The 17,419-nt window shown below is 33.8% G+C and overlaps 1 protein-coding gene across 11 annotated transcripts in view; it reads left to right on the top strand.

Annotated features, from left to right (window-relative positions):
* The window catches only part of Scn3a (sodium voltage-gated channel alpha subunit 3), a 110,916-nt gene that overhangs the window by 81,359 nt on the left and 12,138 nt on the right, over positions 1-17,419 (top strand). For all 11 annotated transcript variants that reach the window (XM_013076038.3, XM_013076049.3, XM_087199724.1 and 8 more), the window contains 4 exons: positions 2,993-3,113; positions 4,257-4,411; positions 5,128-5,301; positions 15,513-15,635. In XM_013076038.3, coding sequence (XP_012931492.2) covers positions 2,993-3,113; positions 4,257-4,411; positions 5,128-5,301; positions 15,513-15,635 — 573 coding nt within the window. The remainder of the gene's footprint in view (positions 1-2,992; positions 3,114-4,256; positions 4,412-5,127; positions 5,302-15,512; positions 15,636-17,419) is intronic.

The raw sequence follows: 17,419 nt of genomic DNA, 5'->3' as shown, positions 1-17,419 counted from the left end.
AAACATTCCTAGAGGAACTTTCCAGAGCCTAAATGTTTATCCTTATAATCCACATAACTCCTGAATAACAACAAGCAATTGTCCATATAAATGGATTCTCCTAAGAGCAGAATGGGGCCAAGGTCTTTTTCTTGGCTCCTTTCAAAAGAAATGCTGTGCCTTACAATGCCAGGTAGATGGAGGTGAACTAAATGAACTCTGTCCTTCTCTACTTTAAGATGTATGAAGACATGACCTCCAGAGCTATTTAAGATATTGAGATTATTACATGAAATATGTTGGTACCATTTACAAACATTTATAATGTAAAGACAATTCTAATAACAAAAAATACACCCAAATCAGTTTCTGTGGCACACATCTGTTGTCTCTGCTACTTAGAAGGCTGATGCAAGAGGATCAAAAGTTTGAAACCAGTGTGGCCCACTTCTGAAGACCCTGTCTCAAAAGAAAATAGGATGTGAGCTAAACCACTCAGTGGTTCCAGCGCCTGCCTCGCAAGCGCAAGGTCCCAAGTTGGATCCTCAGTACCAAAAAGAAAAAAAAAGTTCAGAGGTCCATATGTGATAATTGATTCAATTGTTTATTAGCTGTACTGTGGAGTATTATTTTATGTAAATATTTACATTTGCTATAAAACACCTGTAGAATGTATGACAGTTATATGAAAAATTAAACATCACCTGATTATATTATCAGTGGCAAAATGGAAAAGGAAAGATGAGTATATTTTCTAAAATTTTCAAGTGGAAAAGTATATGTGTATATGTATGGATAAATATAATACATAGTACTTTCTTCCTTCCTGATTCCTACTTCCATATTGGAAATGTAGATTTTAATATTTAAAAATTATTAATTAAATGATCCCTATTCAATAAAAATTTATTTTATAACAATTACATAGATTTCTGTCTAGACCATAACTGAATTACACTTTATCAGAAAGCAGAGAAGAAATTGTCTAAACATTGTAATTTTCTCTATAAAAGTAATATAAAAGTGCATCCAATCTATTTATTTACTTTTTATGAACTCAATAACAGTATTTGATTTCTATTCAATACTTGGTGATATACTGGATCTTTTGGTATAAAGTATGTATGTTATATTTGGTATATATGTATTATATATATATATACATGTGTGTGAATATATATTCATATATATGGATATTTGATTAAAGGTAATAGGCATAATGGACCCAATGGGTGATAAACTTTAGTAAGGAGAAATCAAACAAGAAAGAAAGACTTCGTAAGATGTAGATCATGACCAGGCTCAGAAGAAATTATTGAACTTGCCTTAGCCAAAAGACAGTAGTCTAATTAGGAAACTTCTTTTAACTAACCTTAAAACACTTACTGGTGTTATTTATACAGTGGATATTATTGCTGTCACTCATCAAAAGTCATAGTGTGCAATCTGTACAACACAAGTGAAATTGGAAAGGAAGAGTTAGCTGCTAAAACCAAACAATTATTTCAGCAACTGCCACAGTTCTACCCAATAGTAGTTTTTCAAGCCTTTTTAAAAAGAAAAAAGATATCCTGACTGTACAATTCAGAAAAATCCCAGGAGAAGAAAATATGTCTTGGCTTTCCCACATTGCAGAAAATAATTAATGGCAATAATCCTTGTACTGCAACAAAAAAAACATCAGCCAAAATTGATGGCCTAGCTCCTCTCTTTAGGAGGAACAACATTATTGAATTATATTTTCATCTAAAGTCATTTTTATAACATATTTAGTGGTACATGGTGATGTCATCTTTAACACTACTGAAGGTATTAATCTGAATATTACTTTTGAAATTTTGTTCACAATGTACAATATTAAAACACATTGGCATTATGATTTCAATAAATAGGGAATTTTGAGTCAAATTTCCACCAATGTGACTTCCTTTTAGGGAGTCACTTAAGCTTTTTAAAAATAGCACATTAACTCTTCCAAAAGCTTGAGCAGCATGACCCTAACACTTAGCTAATGAAATTAATGGGTCTTTTAAACCATTAGTATGTCCATGAGCTGATCTTTCATCCTGAAAGCTTTGCATTACCTGGGTTGTGCTGTATGTCATGTCCTTGTATTGGTTTTCGTAGAAGGTTACTCATTTATAATGTCTTCCCAACTGATCTCGGAAATTTATTATTTATTCTTACGTTATTAAATGGCTCTTCTAGACATGTGGCATATCACTATGATTTATTTGGAGGAAAAAAACCAAAGTCTGATCACATGTTGAATTCAGATTGAGCTCCTAATGAAAGTCTATACAGATTCTAGACAATCCCATTAATGAAGAAATTTCCATTTCATTTAGAATTCTTTGACAGGTGTTGAATTCATTTATGTGTTCAAAAAAAAGAAAAGAAAGAGAGATCCATCATTTTCTGCTAGTAAAGTAAGGAATTACATAAGCTAGAGAAAAATATAGCTCAAAGTTGAAATATAATGACTGTGACTAATGTTAATGTACTGCTTCTACTTTCTAAAATTACAGAAACATGGACAGTACTTAGAAACAACTGGTAATATTCTTTGCCCTCTGAAAATTTCCATCTAAAGAAGTGGAAGATATGATTTCATTTGATGCATTTTAATTAATGTAATCATTAGTAGATGTAGCATACCAAACTTTTATCAGACTACCCTTAGTTAAGCAAGAGTGTCAGTGTTATTGGGTTATTTTGACATGGCATCCATATACAAGTTGAAATCATAAAATAAATTAATCAATATAATGCAGCCTTTCTAAATCATCTACACTATATGTTGTCTAACCATTTTTGACTGAATTAAATCAGCAGTCACACTGTTTTAATAGTAAAATTTAATTATGTTAAATTATTAGTACATCTTTATCAGTAGTATTAACAGAATCAAAGGCAATCACTACCATTTTTTTACACTATGATAGAGCTTTTCCCAACTGGTTGACTAGAAAGGGAGAAAATTCACATCTTTGAAATGGGATTTTGTTTTCAGAAATTGAATGCAACCAGCTCATCTGAAGGAAGCACAGTTGATGTCGCTCCACCCCGGGAAGGTGAACAAGCTGAAATTGAACCCGAGGAAGACCTTAAGCCAGAAGCTTGTTTCACTGAAGGTAAACAAATTCTAATGTAATTAAATGCAGTCTTCTTTCATTCCTTAGGAAGACTGAATAGACCTCATTTGAAGATATATTTAAAAGAAATTATGAAGGCGTGTTTATCTTTGTTTTCCTGTTTTCTTTCACAAAGTCAATCTGTCTGTATTTCCAAATCATAATATATATTATTGCAGAGACTATGCTTGGACAATTAAAGGGTTTTTTTATTCTTGTCCTCGAGAATGTTAGAAAACTGATCTATGAGATAAATGGCATTCTAAAATATTTTATGTCATTGATATTGCAGTGCCTTCAGAATGCACTGGCAATAGTGTGATGTGATTTATAGAGACTGCAATGATTAAATTCCCATCCCTGGCAGTTTAACATGTGGTTGTTCTGCACTATGGGCAGAACTTCAGGAAAAATGTAGCTGTGTTGGAGAGCCTTGGCAGGACAGCAATAATTGTTCTCACATGACCAGTGCAGTGTCTTCACACAAATCAATAAATTTATTGATTTGTTGTGCCTGTATTTAATCTGTTGAGTAGTAGCTCAGAGAGTTAATTCAAAAGAGTGGATAGAAATTAGAAATACAGTAATAGGAGTCTTAGAGGCAGAGGACAGAGGAATAAGATGACTGGCTGACAAGATGAGTCACAGAAGTGAGAAAGGAAAGCACTGAGGCTGCAAATAAATAAGCTGGAAAGCACTAACAGTGGCTGATAACTGACAGTTATGGGATTTTCAGTGCATGAAAAGAAGGAAATAAAAGCCCAGGATCACATGAAAATATGAATAAACAACTTGAACATGTAGTTTTGCCCCAAATCTGAGAAATGTACCTAGATTCTATTTTCCTCAGTTGCCTTGAGGAAAAGAGATCCTGGTGGGCACTGAAGAATAAAATCAATTTTACTCAAGCAGTATAGGCAAAGTAAAGTAATTCCTTGAACTCTAAGTAGCTAGCTGAGAACATAGGTCTGAGAATGATTCATTAAAGAGGAGGAATGTTGATGATGACTAGGGAATATAGTAGCCAGTTAACTTCAAATGATTAATTTACACCAGGATAACAAGGAAGAAAGAGAGCTTATTCTTTTCTTTTTTAAGGTAAAGATTTTTTTTAATTTATTATATTTAATATTGCTTTTTTAGGATGTATTAAAAAGTTCCCATTTTGTCAAGTAAGTACAGAAGAAGGCAAAGGAAAAATCTGGTGGAATCTTCGGAAAACCTGCTACAGCATTGTTGAGCACAACTGGTTTGAGACTTTCATTGTCTTCATGATACTTCTCAGTAGCGGTGCTTTGGTAAGTGAAATGTACATTGACAAGAATTAGCTGTTAAAATACCAAAATCAAAAGAATCAAAACAGAAGGTCTATCTGTGCCTTGCAGAGCTGAGTGACCATGATGTAACTATGCAAAATATCATTCAAAACAAATCAGAACAGATAGAATTTCTCATCTAGAGTTTTATCTAGCAGACATTTTCTTCTCTGAGACAACCTTTTGCAGACACGTCCTATGGTCCTGTGGCTATGTTACCTTCCCTGACAAGTGACATCCAGTTTGTCCTAATAATCATATTAGCATTTATGGACTAAATGTGTATTTTTGCTTTCCTCATAATGTAATCAAGTTATTCTTTTAAAATGAGCCAGATCATTAAGGAAATTATGGAAAGCATTTTTGTCATAAGCTAATTCTATCCCTTTTTAACAAAATTTACAGTTATTTCCTGTTCATGTTACCTTATTAAAAGCATGTCTTTGTAGCAATAATTGAGGTAGGTATTTTGGCATAAAAAGTAGGAATAAAGCATAGCTGACATCAAGAAAGATATTGGCCTTTCCCTATCAACGTATTCACAATTTGTTTTAGTCATTAGATTTTATATGATGTTCAATGAAGTGATCCAATATTTGTCAAGTCATTGCTTTGTACTCAATATTATACTACCCAATTTTTCAAGTACTTATATGAGGCGAGCCATTGAGGTAAAATAAAGTATTCTTGATTCCCAGGCTTTTGAAGACATATACATCGAACAGAGAAAGACAATCAAAACCATGCTAGAATATGCTGACAAGGTCTTCACTTACATATTCATTCTGGAAATGCTTCTCAAATGGGTAGCTTATGGATTTCAAACATATTTCACTAATGCCTGGTGCTGGCTAGATTTCTTGATTGTTGATGTAAGTATCCTGAATGATTTTTATGAATTTAATTTTGAGCCAAGTTTGACATTTAATATATTTGTATAATTAAAACCTTGAAGCCAAGAACCTAGTCACTATGGTTGACATAACTATATAGATTTTTTAAGTTACAATTAATTCTACAATGTAGGATTTCTGTCAGAATAGAGGAAGGCTGAGAAATTTAGACAGTGATAAGAGAAAAAAGAGAGTTGTTCTATACTACAAGCCAACAGCTTTTTTTCCCTGAAAAATAAGGACCTCAAGAAAAGTAATATCTATAACAAATTTGTTAATTAACAAATCTAAGCACTTACTTTATTAATAATTCAATTCTTAAAATCTCCAAAAGGCAAAATCAAGATAGATTTGGGAACCAGGAATTGTGAGAATTACTCTTTAAGATTTTACCAGAACACATGTGACTAAATAATTTTAAATCAACCCATTTCCTATATTCCTTTAGACCCATACTCACAGAGACAAGATGCACTTCCATTTTAAAATCAGTAGTTAGATAGCCCAGTAGCTAATCAGATATTTACTATGCAAAGTTAGGTATAGGTCTGCTCTCAATCTGATTACCCTGGGGACCGTAGTCATAGCAACATTACAATTATGGAATCTATCTGACTTGTTGCCCATTTATTTATTTATTTTTGTTCCAAATAATGGAGAGGCACTGCGGCAAAATGACAGTTGTCTGGTTCTTAGTCGTCTATAATATTCCATTGCACAAGGCTTCACAGCTCCCAACAAAACAAGGTACTTTAAGCATTCTGTCTAGCTGTTTCCTAGCAATCAAAAAGCACTTTATTTTTAGCCCTAACACTTGCCAATATGAATCAATGATTGCTTTATGTGTACATTCATTCTCTTAATCATTTTTGGCAAATCTGGGTCTATCCAAATTTTACTCTTTCCTCTCATACATATATACACTTATAATTCTGTAACCAAAATGTATTTAATCCTTTCAGTTCATAAAATATCTGCTGCTAAGTCACTTAAAATAGATCAGCTATGATTTATAATTTCTGTCTCAAGTTTTATAAATAATAAAAGTGAATCTCAATATTGTCCTGGAAAATTATCCACAAAGGGAAAGTTAATGTTCTTGTGTTATGTAACTGGAATGGATCTTAAAGACTCTCTAGCCTGTTTTCTTGGTTTTACAGTTTTCGGGACATAGCACAACTATTTCATGAAAACATTGATACTAGTTTCCATATCTCTCAATTCTCAATTCAGTTATCCTTTTCCCTCCTCGAATTCCTGTCTAACTGATCCAATATAAAGGTATCAGACATATAAGCCAAGTGTGGGTGGAGGAGAGACAGAGACAAAGAGAGACAAAGAAAAACTGACTTTGGGATTCAGCATTAATAATTTCCAACTCCTTGAATTAGTGGACACTAAATGCATTTGATGATCTGTGCTTCAAAAAGACTTGTATATAGAAAATACTATAGTGAAAAACATTCTAAAGAGCTAATCTTATATCATTTTTTCATCTTTAGATAACTAATTTAGATACTTATTTAAATGAGTAAATGAATGACAAAATACAGGTGCAAAACAAATTACTGCCTCTTTAGTGAGTCAAAATTACTGGATTGCAGCTGGTTAATGAAGATGTTCTATGGTTTGACAAGCTAGTTTATCTTAAATGAGCCTGTGTTATTCTTTTTTCCTCAAACCTGAAACTGAAATACATGACTTAATATAAACACAAATAAGAATTTGTCCTCAGATCATTAGATTCACAAAGCTAAAGTAAACATCACGTTAAAACAGTTTTTGAAAATACAAATAAAACATCCTAAGACAGCTCCAAATTCCATAAGGTATATTGTTGTAACTAAATCAAACTGCCACAAAATCCTAAAACAAACACTTTACTTTCAAATGTACCTTTCAAAAGCTACATTCATATACTTGAGATATGCATCTATGTAAGAAATGAAGCCTTTCTATCTCCTACTTAAAAGTAAAATTAGATTTCAGTGAGCTATCTTTCTAACCTCCTAAAATACATTCATTTATTCAATAAATATGGTTGAATAGCTATGAAGGACCATATGCTATTGTAGACAAAGGAGATATGAATAGGACAGGGCAAGCTCCATTAGAGCTCACATCCATGGGGCAGGAAGTGTGAGAAACAAGCAACAGGTACATAAATAAATAAAATCAAGGTGAGATAACTGGTCTAAAATAAGATAGGTCATGTGGTAAGAACAGGTGAGAAAGGGAACAGGCAAACAATGTCAGCTACTTTCCAGGGAGGTGGCTGTGAGCAGGTGATTAAGGAAAGAGGCCAGGCGTTCGAGGACCTGAGGGAAGAGAGAAAAAATTTCTTGGTGCTAAAGTGGGAATGAATGGAGGAAATTCAAGAGACAGAAAGAAGACTGGTGTGCTTGTGTGTGGCAAAACCCAAGTGAGAGCAAGGGAAACTAAATTCAGAAAGGTACACAGGAGCCAAGAAAGAAGTTCAAATCATATTATAATTTATTACATGTACCATATATTACATAATTGATTCTATATTAATTATAAGTACAACGGGAAGCTCTTGGAGCAGGAAAAATGGAGATTTAATGTTATTTCTTAAAGTGACCACATTTAGAAAAAGGAAGGCAAAGACTACAAGCAGAGAGACCAATTAGGAAATCGTTTTAATAATCCTGGAAAAAAGGAGATTTTTGTCGTAGACTATGATGAAGAGATTCACTGATGGACTTGTTTGGAGTGAAGAAAGGATTCATCAAACAGTTTTTCTTCAACAAATGAGTAGAAAGTGGAGCCATTAACTGTCATGGGCAATATTGCAATATTGGAAACATGTTTGGCAGGGTAGCCAGATGACAGCTGAAAGAAATGTATTGAATTTGAGATGCCAATTAGACATTCAAGAGAAGATACCTAGGTGCATAGAATTCTGTATCTAGAGTTCAGGAGAGAAGCCAGGACCTGATGTTGAATTTAGAGATCAACAGGATATAAATGGCCTCTGATGCTATGAACCTGTTTCAGCCCATGTAGGTAGGGAATGCAAATTGACTCAGGAGTCCAAAATCAAATTCTGATGGACACTTTACCACAGCAAAGGATAAAGAGACAGTGAGGAGTAAGAGTAAGAGACCGACAAATAGTAGTTAAAAGAAGAACAGAATATTCCTGGTGTCACACAGCTCGAAGATAATAGGGTTTTTCCAAAGGAAGAGAGAACAATTTTTTTCAAAAGCTACAGCAAGGTCAAGTGACAAAGTACAGAAAATTGACACTTGGATTTTGACAAAATGAGGTCATCACTGTTGTGAATGAGAGTCTTTGGAATTGGTGGGAATAAAATACTGTCTGAAAAGGCTGAGAGAAGAAAACCAATGAAAAGTAAACAGCAAGTGTGATCATTCATTTTGGAACCAAGGAGGACAACTTAATCCATGCCTCTGTCTCCCCAAATATTGCACTAGATGGCCCAGTTTTTCCTGTTTCTGTATTTTTTTTTGTATCCAAACATCAAAAATATATTATCTTGGGCCAGGGATTTAGCTCAGTGGTTTCGCTGCCTGCTGCACAAGTGCAAGGACCTGAGTTCAATCCCTGGTACCAAAAAAAGAAAAAAAAATTATCTTCCTAAAATTTAAGATACGCTAAACCATTGCAGAATTATACAAATTATACTATAGATGCTGCTATTGAACAGATGTTGAACTAGATAATTGGTATTTATTTGAAATATATTAAAAGCAATTTGATTTCTTGTTATCCTTATGGAGTTTTACATAAATATCATCCCTCAAAAATTCATCTGAGCATCAATCATAGAAAACTCAAATTTGCTTTTAAACTACCCTAAGGTGCTGAGATGTCCAAAACAAACTCCAGACTCAGCTATGAAGTATTTATTGCCCACAGGTCATTTCCACTTCCTTCACAGCACAGAGCAGTAATGTGGGTTCAATGAGATCTTGGTTTGATGCTGTGAATCTCACTTCCCCTGCTTTTTCATCCCTCCAGATGTTCTGTTGATGTGAACAATAGAATGGAGACACTTTGGGACCCTAATATTTATTTCCAATTACCAGACATCTCTAGAGTCTAGTGTTTCCTGCCTTAATTCTTGACCTATTGGGCATTCTCAATAACACAGTTAAATTGTTCATAATAGTACCTCAGCATAACATCTCACACTCTAAGAACTTATTGTGAGGTTGGTACTAATTAAGAGACTTACATAATGATAATGAAAATTGCTACCCCTGATTTGCTGCTTACTGTGCATACATGTTACTAAAAGCAGTTACATATGTTAACCCATCTAATCTTCAAAGTTCCATAAGTTAGAAATGGCAATTACTCTTAGTTTTCCAAATGGGAAGTTAGGGCAAAAAAAGGCTAAATTGCTTGCCCTAGTTAACCTTAGTGGCTAAACTGAATTTTGTACTGAAGTAGTCTAGCTCTAATGCCTGTATTTCTAATCTTTACTTTATAAATCTCATTATCAACATCTTTTCATTATAAATTATGTATTAACTTTAATTAATTATAATTATATATTAATTTAATTATTTCCAATTAATCACAATATGTCTTTTTATTATTATTTCTACTTTGCTATACGTTTTGTCTCTATCTTGGAGATTTAGAAATGTAACACAGCTGGTAGATGGCAGAGCTACCTCTATCTAGCACTTTGCTCTTTGCCCCATATTTTTCAGGAGATACAGATCAATCTGATACATTGTGCTCAGCTACTCATAATTCTCATGTTGCATTCTTAGAGTGGTTGCTCATAAGTACTGCTGTTTAAAAATGAGGTGTCCAGCTAATACATACATGTGTGTCTTCAATTTCAGCAGAAAGATTTGTGAAAAGAATTAAAGTACAGTAACTTTGAGATAAAGAAATTAAATCACTGTAAATTATTGTCATGTCATGTAAATTCTGATCTCTCTACAGACATAATTCCATGTAAACAATCTTCTCTATGGCTTGACTTTCCCCCAAAATATTGTCCTAGTAGAAATTAGTCACTCTACCCATTTGGGGGAAGAATTTAATTATACTTTATCATTACTAGTTTATTACCAAGAAAAATTTTGCACTGGCAAGATTCAAAACAGTTAGCTCTATTAATTGAACTATAAAATTCTGTATCCCATTCTTTGAAAGCTATGAACCACATTTTTAATTGTATTTAATGATATCTACCAATACTCCTCCTATCTTCTATCTTTCCCCTTCTGTCATTCATTTTTTCCTGAATTCAGGAAGCTGAGCCAAGTGCTGTCTACAGCTTCTCACTCTTTTACCCCTCACAGCCTCAATAAGCAAACTCTCCTGCATATTACCTACCTATGAATGAGTTGGGGTCTGGTCAGTCCTCTTTAACAGTACATCAACACCACTATGACCAAGTGGACCAGGCAATATTTTAACTGTGCTCCCTGCTTCCAGTTATGACCTCAGCAAACTTTTGTTTAAGAAGATCCATTTGGCCCCTTTTCTTCTGTAGCTTATCATTCATGATTCTAAATGTTGACAGTAAAGACAGAAAAGGGTTCTTATTTATAATATTAATAACAACTAACCTTCACAAAGCCGTAAATCGACCTATGTCTTTAATGTGTTCATTTAACCTTAACCTATGAAACATCTACTGAAAATATGTTCTTCAGATGAGAAAACTGAGACATAAAGTAGTTATTTACTTGTTATATGCTATAAATCTTAAATATGTTATGCAAAATGTCAAAAAGATTGTGATTTTACAAAAAATTTAAACCTGAGGATAGATTTGTAATTATATATTCCATAATTATACATCCCTAATCATGATCACTATCAATTAAATCAATACTTTGAAAATTTTCTTCCAGTGATGTGCGTAATTAAAGATGATGCATCCATTAAGAAAGATACTGTGATTGGTCTTTTCTGCATAAATAACGTGTAGTGTGATTTTACTTTAACAATATTGAAATTAATGCATTAAGAATTCCAGACAAGGAAGTAAATTTAGAATGATCACCTGATTCAAAGTCTTCCTTTGACAACAAAGGCTACTGTTTAGATTTTGTGAAATTCTTGTGGAACCCGTGGCTTCTCTGTGCCACACAGCCTTCCCAATGATGCACTACCAGATTTTCCTCATCCTTTCTCCAGGGAAGAATGCTGAGGACTACCTCCCATTAGGACACAAAAAATACTATGGTTACCAAGATGGTAACTTTTGAGCACTGTGAATTTTCTAATCATGTACAAGACCAACAAATAAACTATAAAAGCCTAAGATTGAAGTAGAAAATATGTCAATGGCAAAGAAGCAGACTCTGAGTTACAAACATCCACTGTTCAAAAATGAATTTCCGTTTCTGACTGATGTTGCATGGGAATTACTCTGATCTCACAGAAACCTCCAATCCATTCCTACTGTCCACAATGCTCACTCGAATTGACCAAATCCCTCCATCTCCAGGGGCCCCAAGATCCAGTCTTCACCAAAAAACCTTTGCCACAGCTCTCATAGTAGCTTTGTATCTGTTCCTCAACACCACCTGAACCTGCTTCTAGGGGGGACCTAGCAGATAGAAAATAGGGCTGCTCTGGGGTGAAGGCTGGGAGCTTTTCACCTAGGAATCTGAAGTCCCAGGTGCCCTAGCCCTAAGAAATATTAAGTTAATCTACATGCTATTTAAATCTTTTGCTACTATTAATGGGAAACCTCAAGTGCATAGTATTTGAAGAAGCTTTTGTGGTCGGACAGGGCAACCCAAACACAAAGCGGATTAAAGTTTCTATGTGCTGACCTCTGTAGCAAGAATAGATTTTACCGTTGGCTGTGAAGATGTATTACATTCTGCTCCCTTGCAAGGTCACAGAGTGATGGATCTGGTTTTCCTGGATACAGACTTTCAATCAATTCTGATTTCAGCCCCAACCATTCCGCCTCCCCCAGTCTCCAGGAACCTGATGCCTCGAGGTTGAGAGCCTTTCACTTATTCACTGAAACAATTTGCCTTGCTTCTACAGACATCCAGGTTTCAGTTGCTTTTCCTCTGCCGAAGTAGTCATTCCTATGTAAGCTAGAATTTCTTAAAACTGATCTCCTTGCTGTTTCATAACCCATTCTCTTTGTACTCCTTTGCTTTCCGTCCAGTTGAATTTCATTCAGTAGAGAGCATAAATAAATACATTGTTCAAAAAGATAGATTAAAGTTCAAGTTTATAAAGAATTGTAGGTTTTATTATTTGGTTAAGGAGCTCCTTACATAGTAAGAAGATTTGCTGTATTGTCACGTTTTATGAATAACTTTCCTTTTTAGGGTTTTGTCTCTTGACTTTTTTGTCATGTAGAAATTTTTTATATTGGTTTAGTTATATTTATCAGTCCCTTTTACTTCTTGGGGGTTTTTTTGTGCATATGAAGAACATTTCACATAAGGTCATTAAGAATATTTCCTTGTTTTTACCCAGTTTTATCCCTTGAACACTTTTTTGCCTATTAGTTTTTAATTTTAGGTTTTAAGTTTTCCTCAATTTTGAATTGTTTGCAGAAAGATGTAAGGAAATTCCCTAATATCATTCTCCTCCAAATGGTTTCTAATTTAATTAATAATCAGATGTGGTCTTCCTCCTCTGATTTAATACCTTACCATATTATCCACATACTATATCTTAGCATGTGTTTAATGTAATCTGAACCTTTTTCATTCATTTATCTATTTATGTACAACCCTAATGACTTTCGATTTATAATTAATTCAACAATCCAGTGGAATTTTTCCTCTCTGCTTTTTCTTTAAAGAATAGTATTTTGAGTTCTTCTTAGATATTTTATAAGAATCTACCTCTGCTTAAAAGACCTTTAAAATGCCTTATTTCCAAATTGCCTTTTGGACATATTAAGATTTTTATAAGATTAATTAACTAAATAAAATAAGTTAGAGTTTTAGACAAGATGACAGCTTGGCTTAAGTCAAATGCAAGCTAAATTATTTGCATAAGATTGTAATGATCTTAGAGAAATTTGCATAGAAAAATAAACATTCTAAAATACTTGATTAAACCATTCTGCACTGAATATTCTCAAAATTCCACAAATCTTTTAAATTCTTTCTGTTTCCCTAAATAAATCAAATACTCTAAAGTTCCCCACATAAATTGGTCAGAAAAATCCAATGTGAAGTGGTTTTTAATGGTCTCCATTTTGGAACTTTCAGAAACTTTTAGACATGGCAGCCTAGAAAAATGGTTGTGAGTACTGCTGGTCCTCAATACATCAGGATTCCAACTCTGCCACTTTGTTCACTAAGGCATGAGGATTTGAAAAAGCAGTTTCACAATGCTGAGCTTGTCTAACAACACGGTAAATTACTGAGCTTGGTGGATAAGGCAAGCAATGCTTCCTAGTTTTTGAACGCATGACTTCACATCTTTCAGCATTCGCTGGTTCTGGACATGACTTTCTTTTCTTTTCATAGTATGCACTTCTTTACTTTAGGATCTTGAGAAATTTGCAGCCACTTCCTGTTAAAAAGCCTTGGTCTTAAACGAAGGACATGGTTGAGAGGATAAAAGAAGACTTCATAGAGTAACTCCAAAACATAAAAAAGCTGTTAGTACCTCCTGAGGCAAAGGAACCCACAACATAGAACCCTATGAGTTATTCAATAACCTTTCCCATCTTATCAATCTTCTCTAGCTGCAAGCCCAAGACAGAAATGAATAGCTTCATACATTATCTTGTCACTGATCATGTACAATATTCAAGTCACTCATTATCTCGTTAAATTCTGTGAGATATGTGCTAAATTAAATAATGAAGGGACAGTGGCTCCATTTGCCTTTAAAGCCTGGGTTCTAGTTTTGATACCGTCCTTGACACAATGTCAAGAAGACTGTTGATTTCATCTCATATCACAAGATTGTTGAGGGAATTCACTTATACTCATTTTCAACAGCTTTTTTTTTTCACAGAAAATTAAGCCCCAAAGCCTGTAAGTCACCCAGTGAATTTAATGAGCTAACTTTTTTCCAGTGCATAAAGGAAAACACTAACATCCTTGCAAGAATTCAGAAAAGTCATTAATATTAAGATCTTTTTTGTTGCTGTTTTCTATGTTTCACATGAAGAATTTTTTAAAGGATGCTAAAGGTTAAAGTCATATCATATAGATTCAAGCCTTCAACTCCACCTCGTATTAGCTGTGAATTGTTCTTTCTTCCTTCCCGATTTCCTTTTCTTCCTCTCCTCCCCCTCCTCTTCCTTTTCCTCCTCCTCCTTCACCTTCTTCTTCTCTTTTTCCTTTTCCTTCTCCTCCTTCTGGTCCTTCTTCTTTGTCCATCAATGTGTGTGGATAGCGCTCAGCTTCCTCAAAAATAAAAAGGTATTAGTAATAGTACCTACTTCTTAGGATTTATGCATGAAGGCATCAAATTATGTTCCATGAAAATCAAAGCCAATGATGTACTTCCCAAAAAGATGCCTTCTTTAATCTTTCATATACCAAAGTGAAATTTAACATGTGTATAAATAACAGAAAAATGCTTGATTTTTCTAAAAAGGAGGTGCTGTATTCTTATCAAAAGTCCAGTAGTTTGAATAAAATCTTTCCAGGTAAAAATTTCCTTTATCTATTTATACAGCATGTACCCAGTAAGATGTGTTCACCTAGACAGTGTTAAGCATATTAAAGAAACAATGTTCCATCCCTGCTAATAGTAAGCTTATATTACCTGGAAGGGAAAACAGGTCTCAGACCAATTGACTCTATTTTATGGCAAATGTCTCCAAAATGCTTAAACAAGTTGCTACAAAATTTCAGGAGAAAAATATGGTTTTTCGGCAACCAAGCACAAAGCCTCTGGTTTTTTAACTAATCCCTGAATTATTACTGGGCCCTGAATCATCACTGGTATATGTCCAGGTTTAAAAGAGGTCTCTGGCATAAAACATCTAGGTGAAGGATTTTGTAAATGTTTATGAAAATGGGCAAGCATTTCAGACTCACTAGTAAGAAATGCCAATAGTATGAGATGAAGCTGGCTGTGTACAACAATCTCAATATGAAGAAGATAAATATTGGCAAGGAATGTCGAAGCTTTCAATTGGTGAGTGCTGAAGAACAGACAGTACATCCTATGCCTTTTGAGGACAGTTTATTTCTTAATGAACTAATTAATATGCTTTCCTTTCATAGGTTTCTTTGGTTAGCTTGGTAGCCAATGCTCTTGGCTACTCAGAACTTGGTGCCATCAAATCCCTACGGACACTACGAGCTTTAAGACCTTTAAGAGCCTTATCCCGGTTTGAAGGCATGAGGGTAAGAAGACTAGAAACTCTACAAGATGCATGTCAAAATTGTATGTGATTTATGTATAGAAGGACAACATACTCTTCTGAAATTTACAGAATTTCTAATTTCAAAGCAAGATCTTAAGAGATCACTAAGCCTAACCTCTTGAAACTGACGTTTATTTTAACAGACCCTGAGAAATTTTGACAGAGCTAAGACTACAATCCAGGGATCATACAACATTCAAAAACAGTGCTGCAAATTATTTCTTCTCATAGTCACATATTTAGAAATGACTCCTCACTACTGACTTTCATTTTAGGAGGGGCTTTTGTCCTTCTAAATAAGTTTAATTCCTAGAAAGGTACTGGCAATGAATAAAAGGCAAAATTGGTTTTATGTACTTCACTTGATTTAATATTAGTAATAAAAACTATAGTTGTACAGAAAAAAATAAATTACTAAATCTATGCATATTAAGGAAGCAAAATAAGTTGCTAGGATAATTAGCTAAGTATTGAGACATCCTCAGGCTTTGTTTTATAGATGAGAACATCCTCCGACGTTCTTCACTTTTTCCATAGCACTTGAATTTCCTCTATTCTCTTCCTTAGTGCACATATTATGGTTCCTAACATAAAGCACACACTTGCCACACCCCTCACAGTGCTGTTTTGCACAAAAGCCAGCTTTGTTTAATCTGGTTTGCAAATACACATGGATATTGAATTTCTTCAAGGCCACAGGGTTTTTATGTTAGGAGGTGGTTTGTTTGGGGCAATAAAATTGCTTTAGCCTTGACTGCAAGTTTTACTCATCAGGGAGAATGAAACTACTGTCCAGACACTCCAAAAGCATTATGAGGAAAGAAATGCTTGGTTTTTACATTGTGGTTTTATTTCACTGCCACTGCTAATGAATTCATAGCAATTATTATACAATTTCAAGTGCTTTACAAAACAGCCTTCTACCATCACTAATATTTCTTAAGCTGTCATCTGGTTTCATATATTAATAGCTCATTTTAAAGAGAAGATAGCAATTGAACATAAGAAAACTAGAACTTTTCTCTAATCTGACAAATATTCTAATTTTTAATTCAGTCATATGAAAGCATGAAAATTCCCTCTAAATGGATCATATATTTGTTTAAAGATAAATGGATTTGTACGATTATGGAGGATTTTATGAAAATTTCATTAGAGGAAAAAACTGGGAACTGCAATGTAATATACGTGGCTTTATTTCTAGAAGAAATAATATTGAATTAGCAAAGAAAATTTTTATAATTTTGAACTTCAGATTTTGATGTAAACTTAAAAATTTTGATTTCTAAAATAGTCTATTTTATTTTAAATGAAACAATAATTTAATTGAATATAAATTCAAAACAGTCCAAAATGAACTAGATTAAATTAAATGTTGACCTCCTTAGAGATTTTAAAATACATCTTAGTCTTTTCTGACTTTTATGAGATGAAAGGGGATTGAATCTTCCCTTAACCAAATAGGGCAACCTGGTTTGATGAAATAACATGTGCTCCCAAAGGGAACATTTAAGAGACTTCCTATAATAATAATGAGGCTATATTCAGTAGTCTTACATCTGTGGATAAATCTCATTTCTTATTCTTAATTTAATATACATTTTAGATTTAGAATTTAACAATCAGGGCAAAAGGATTTTGTACATTTCCATGCTTATTCTTCATACCCATAAAAAGTTAACTGCTCTGAGTATACAGGTTTAAGAAATTTTGAGTATTTGTTTATTTGTAAAAGGTTTGTTTAACTCCTGTTTTTAAAATCAA

This window comes from Heterocephalus glaber, unplaced genomic scaffold, assembly GCF_053883595.1.
Source record: "Heterocephalus glaber isolate CG9 unplaced genomic scaffold, H.glaber_assembly_v1.0 deba00000347, whole genome shotgun sequence".
In the NCBI taxonomy this organism is placed as follows: domain Eukaryota; kingdom Metazoa; phylum Chordata; class Mammalia; order Rodentia; family Bathyergidae; genus Heterocephalus; species Heterocephalus glaber.
Note: the sequence above shows the minus strand (reverse complement) of the source record. Positions and strands in the feature narration are given on the sequence as shown.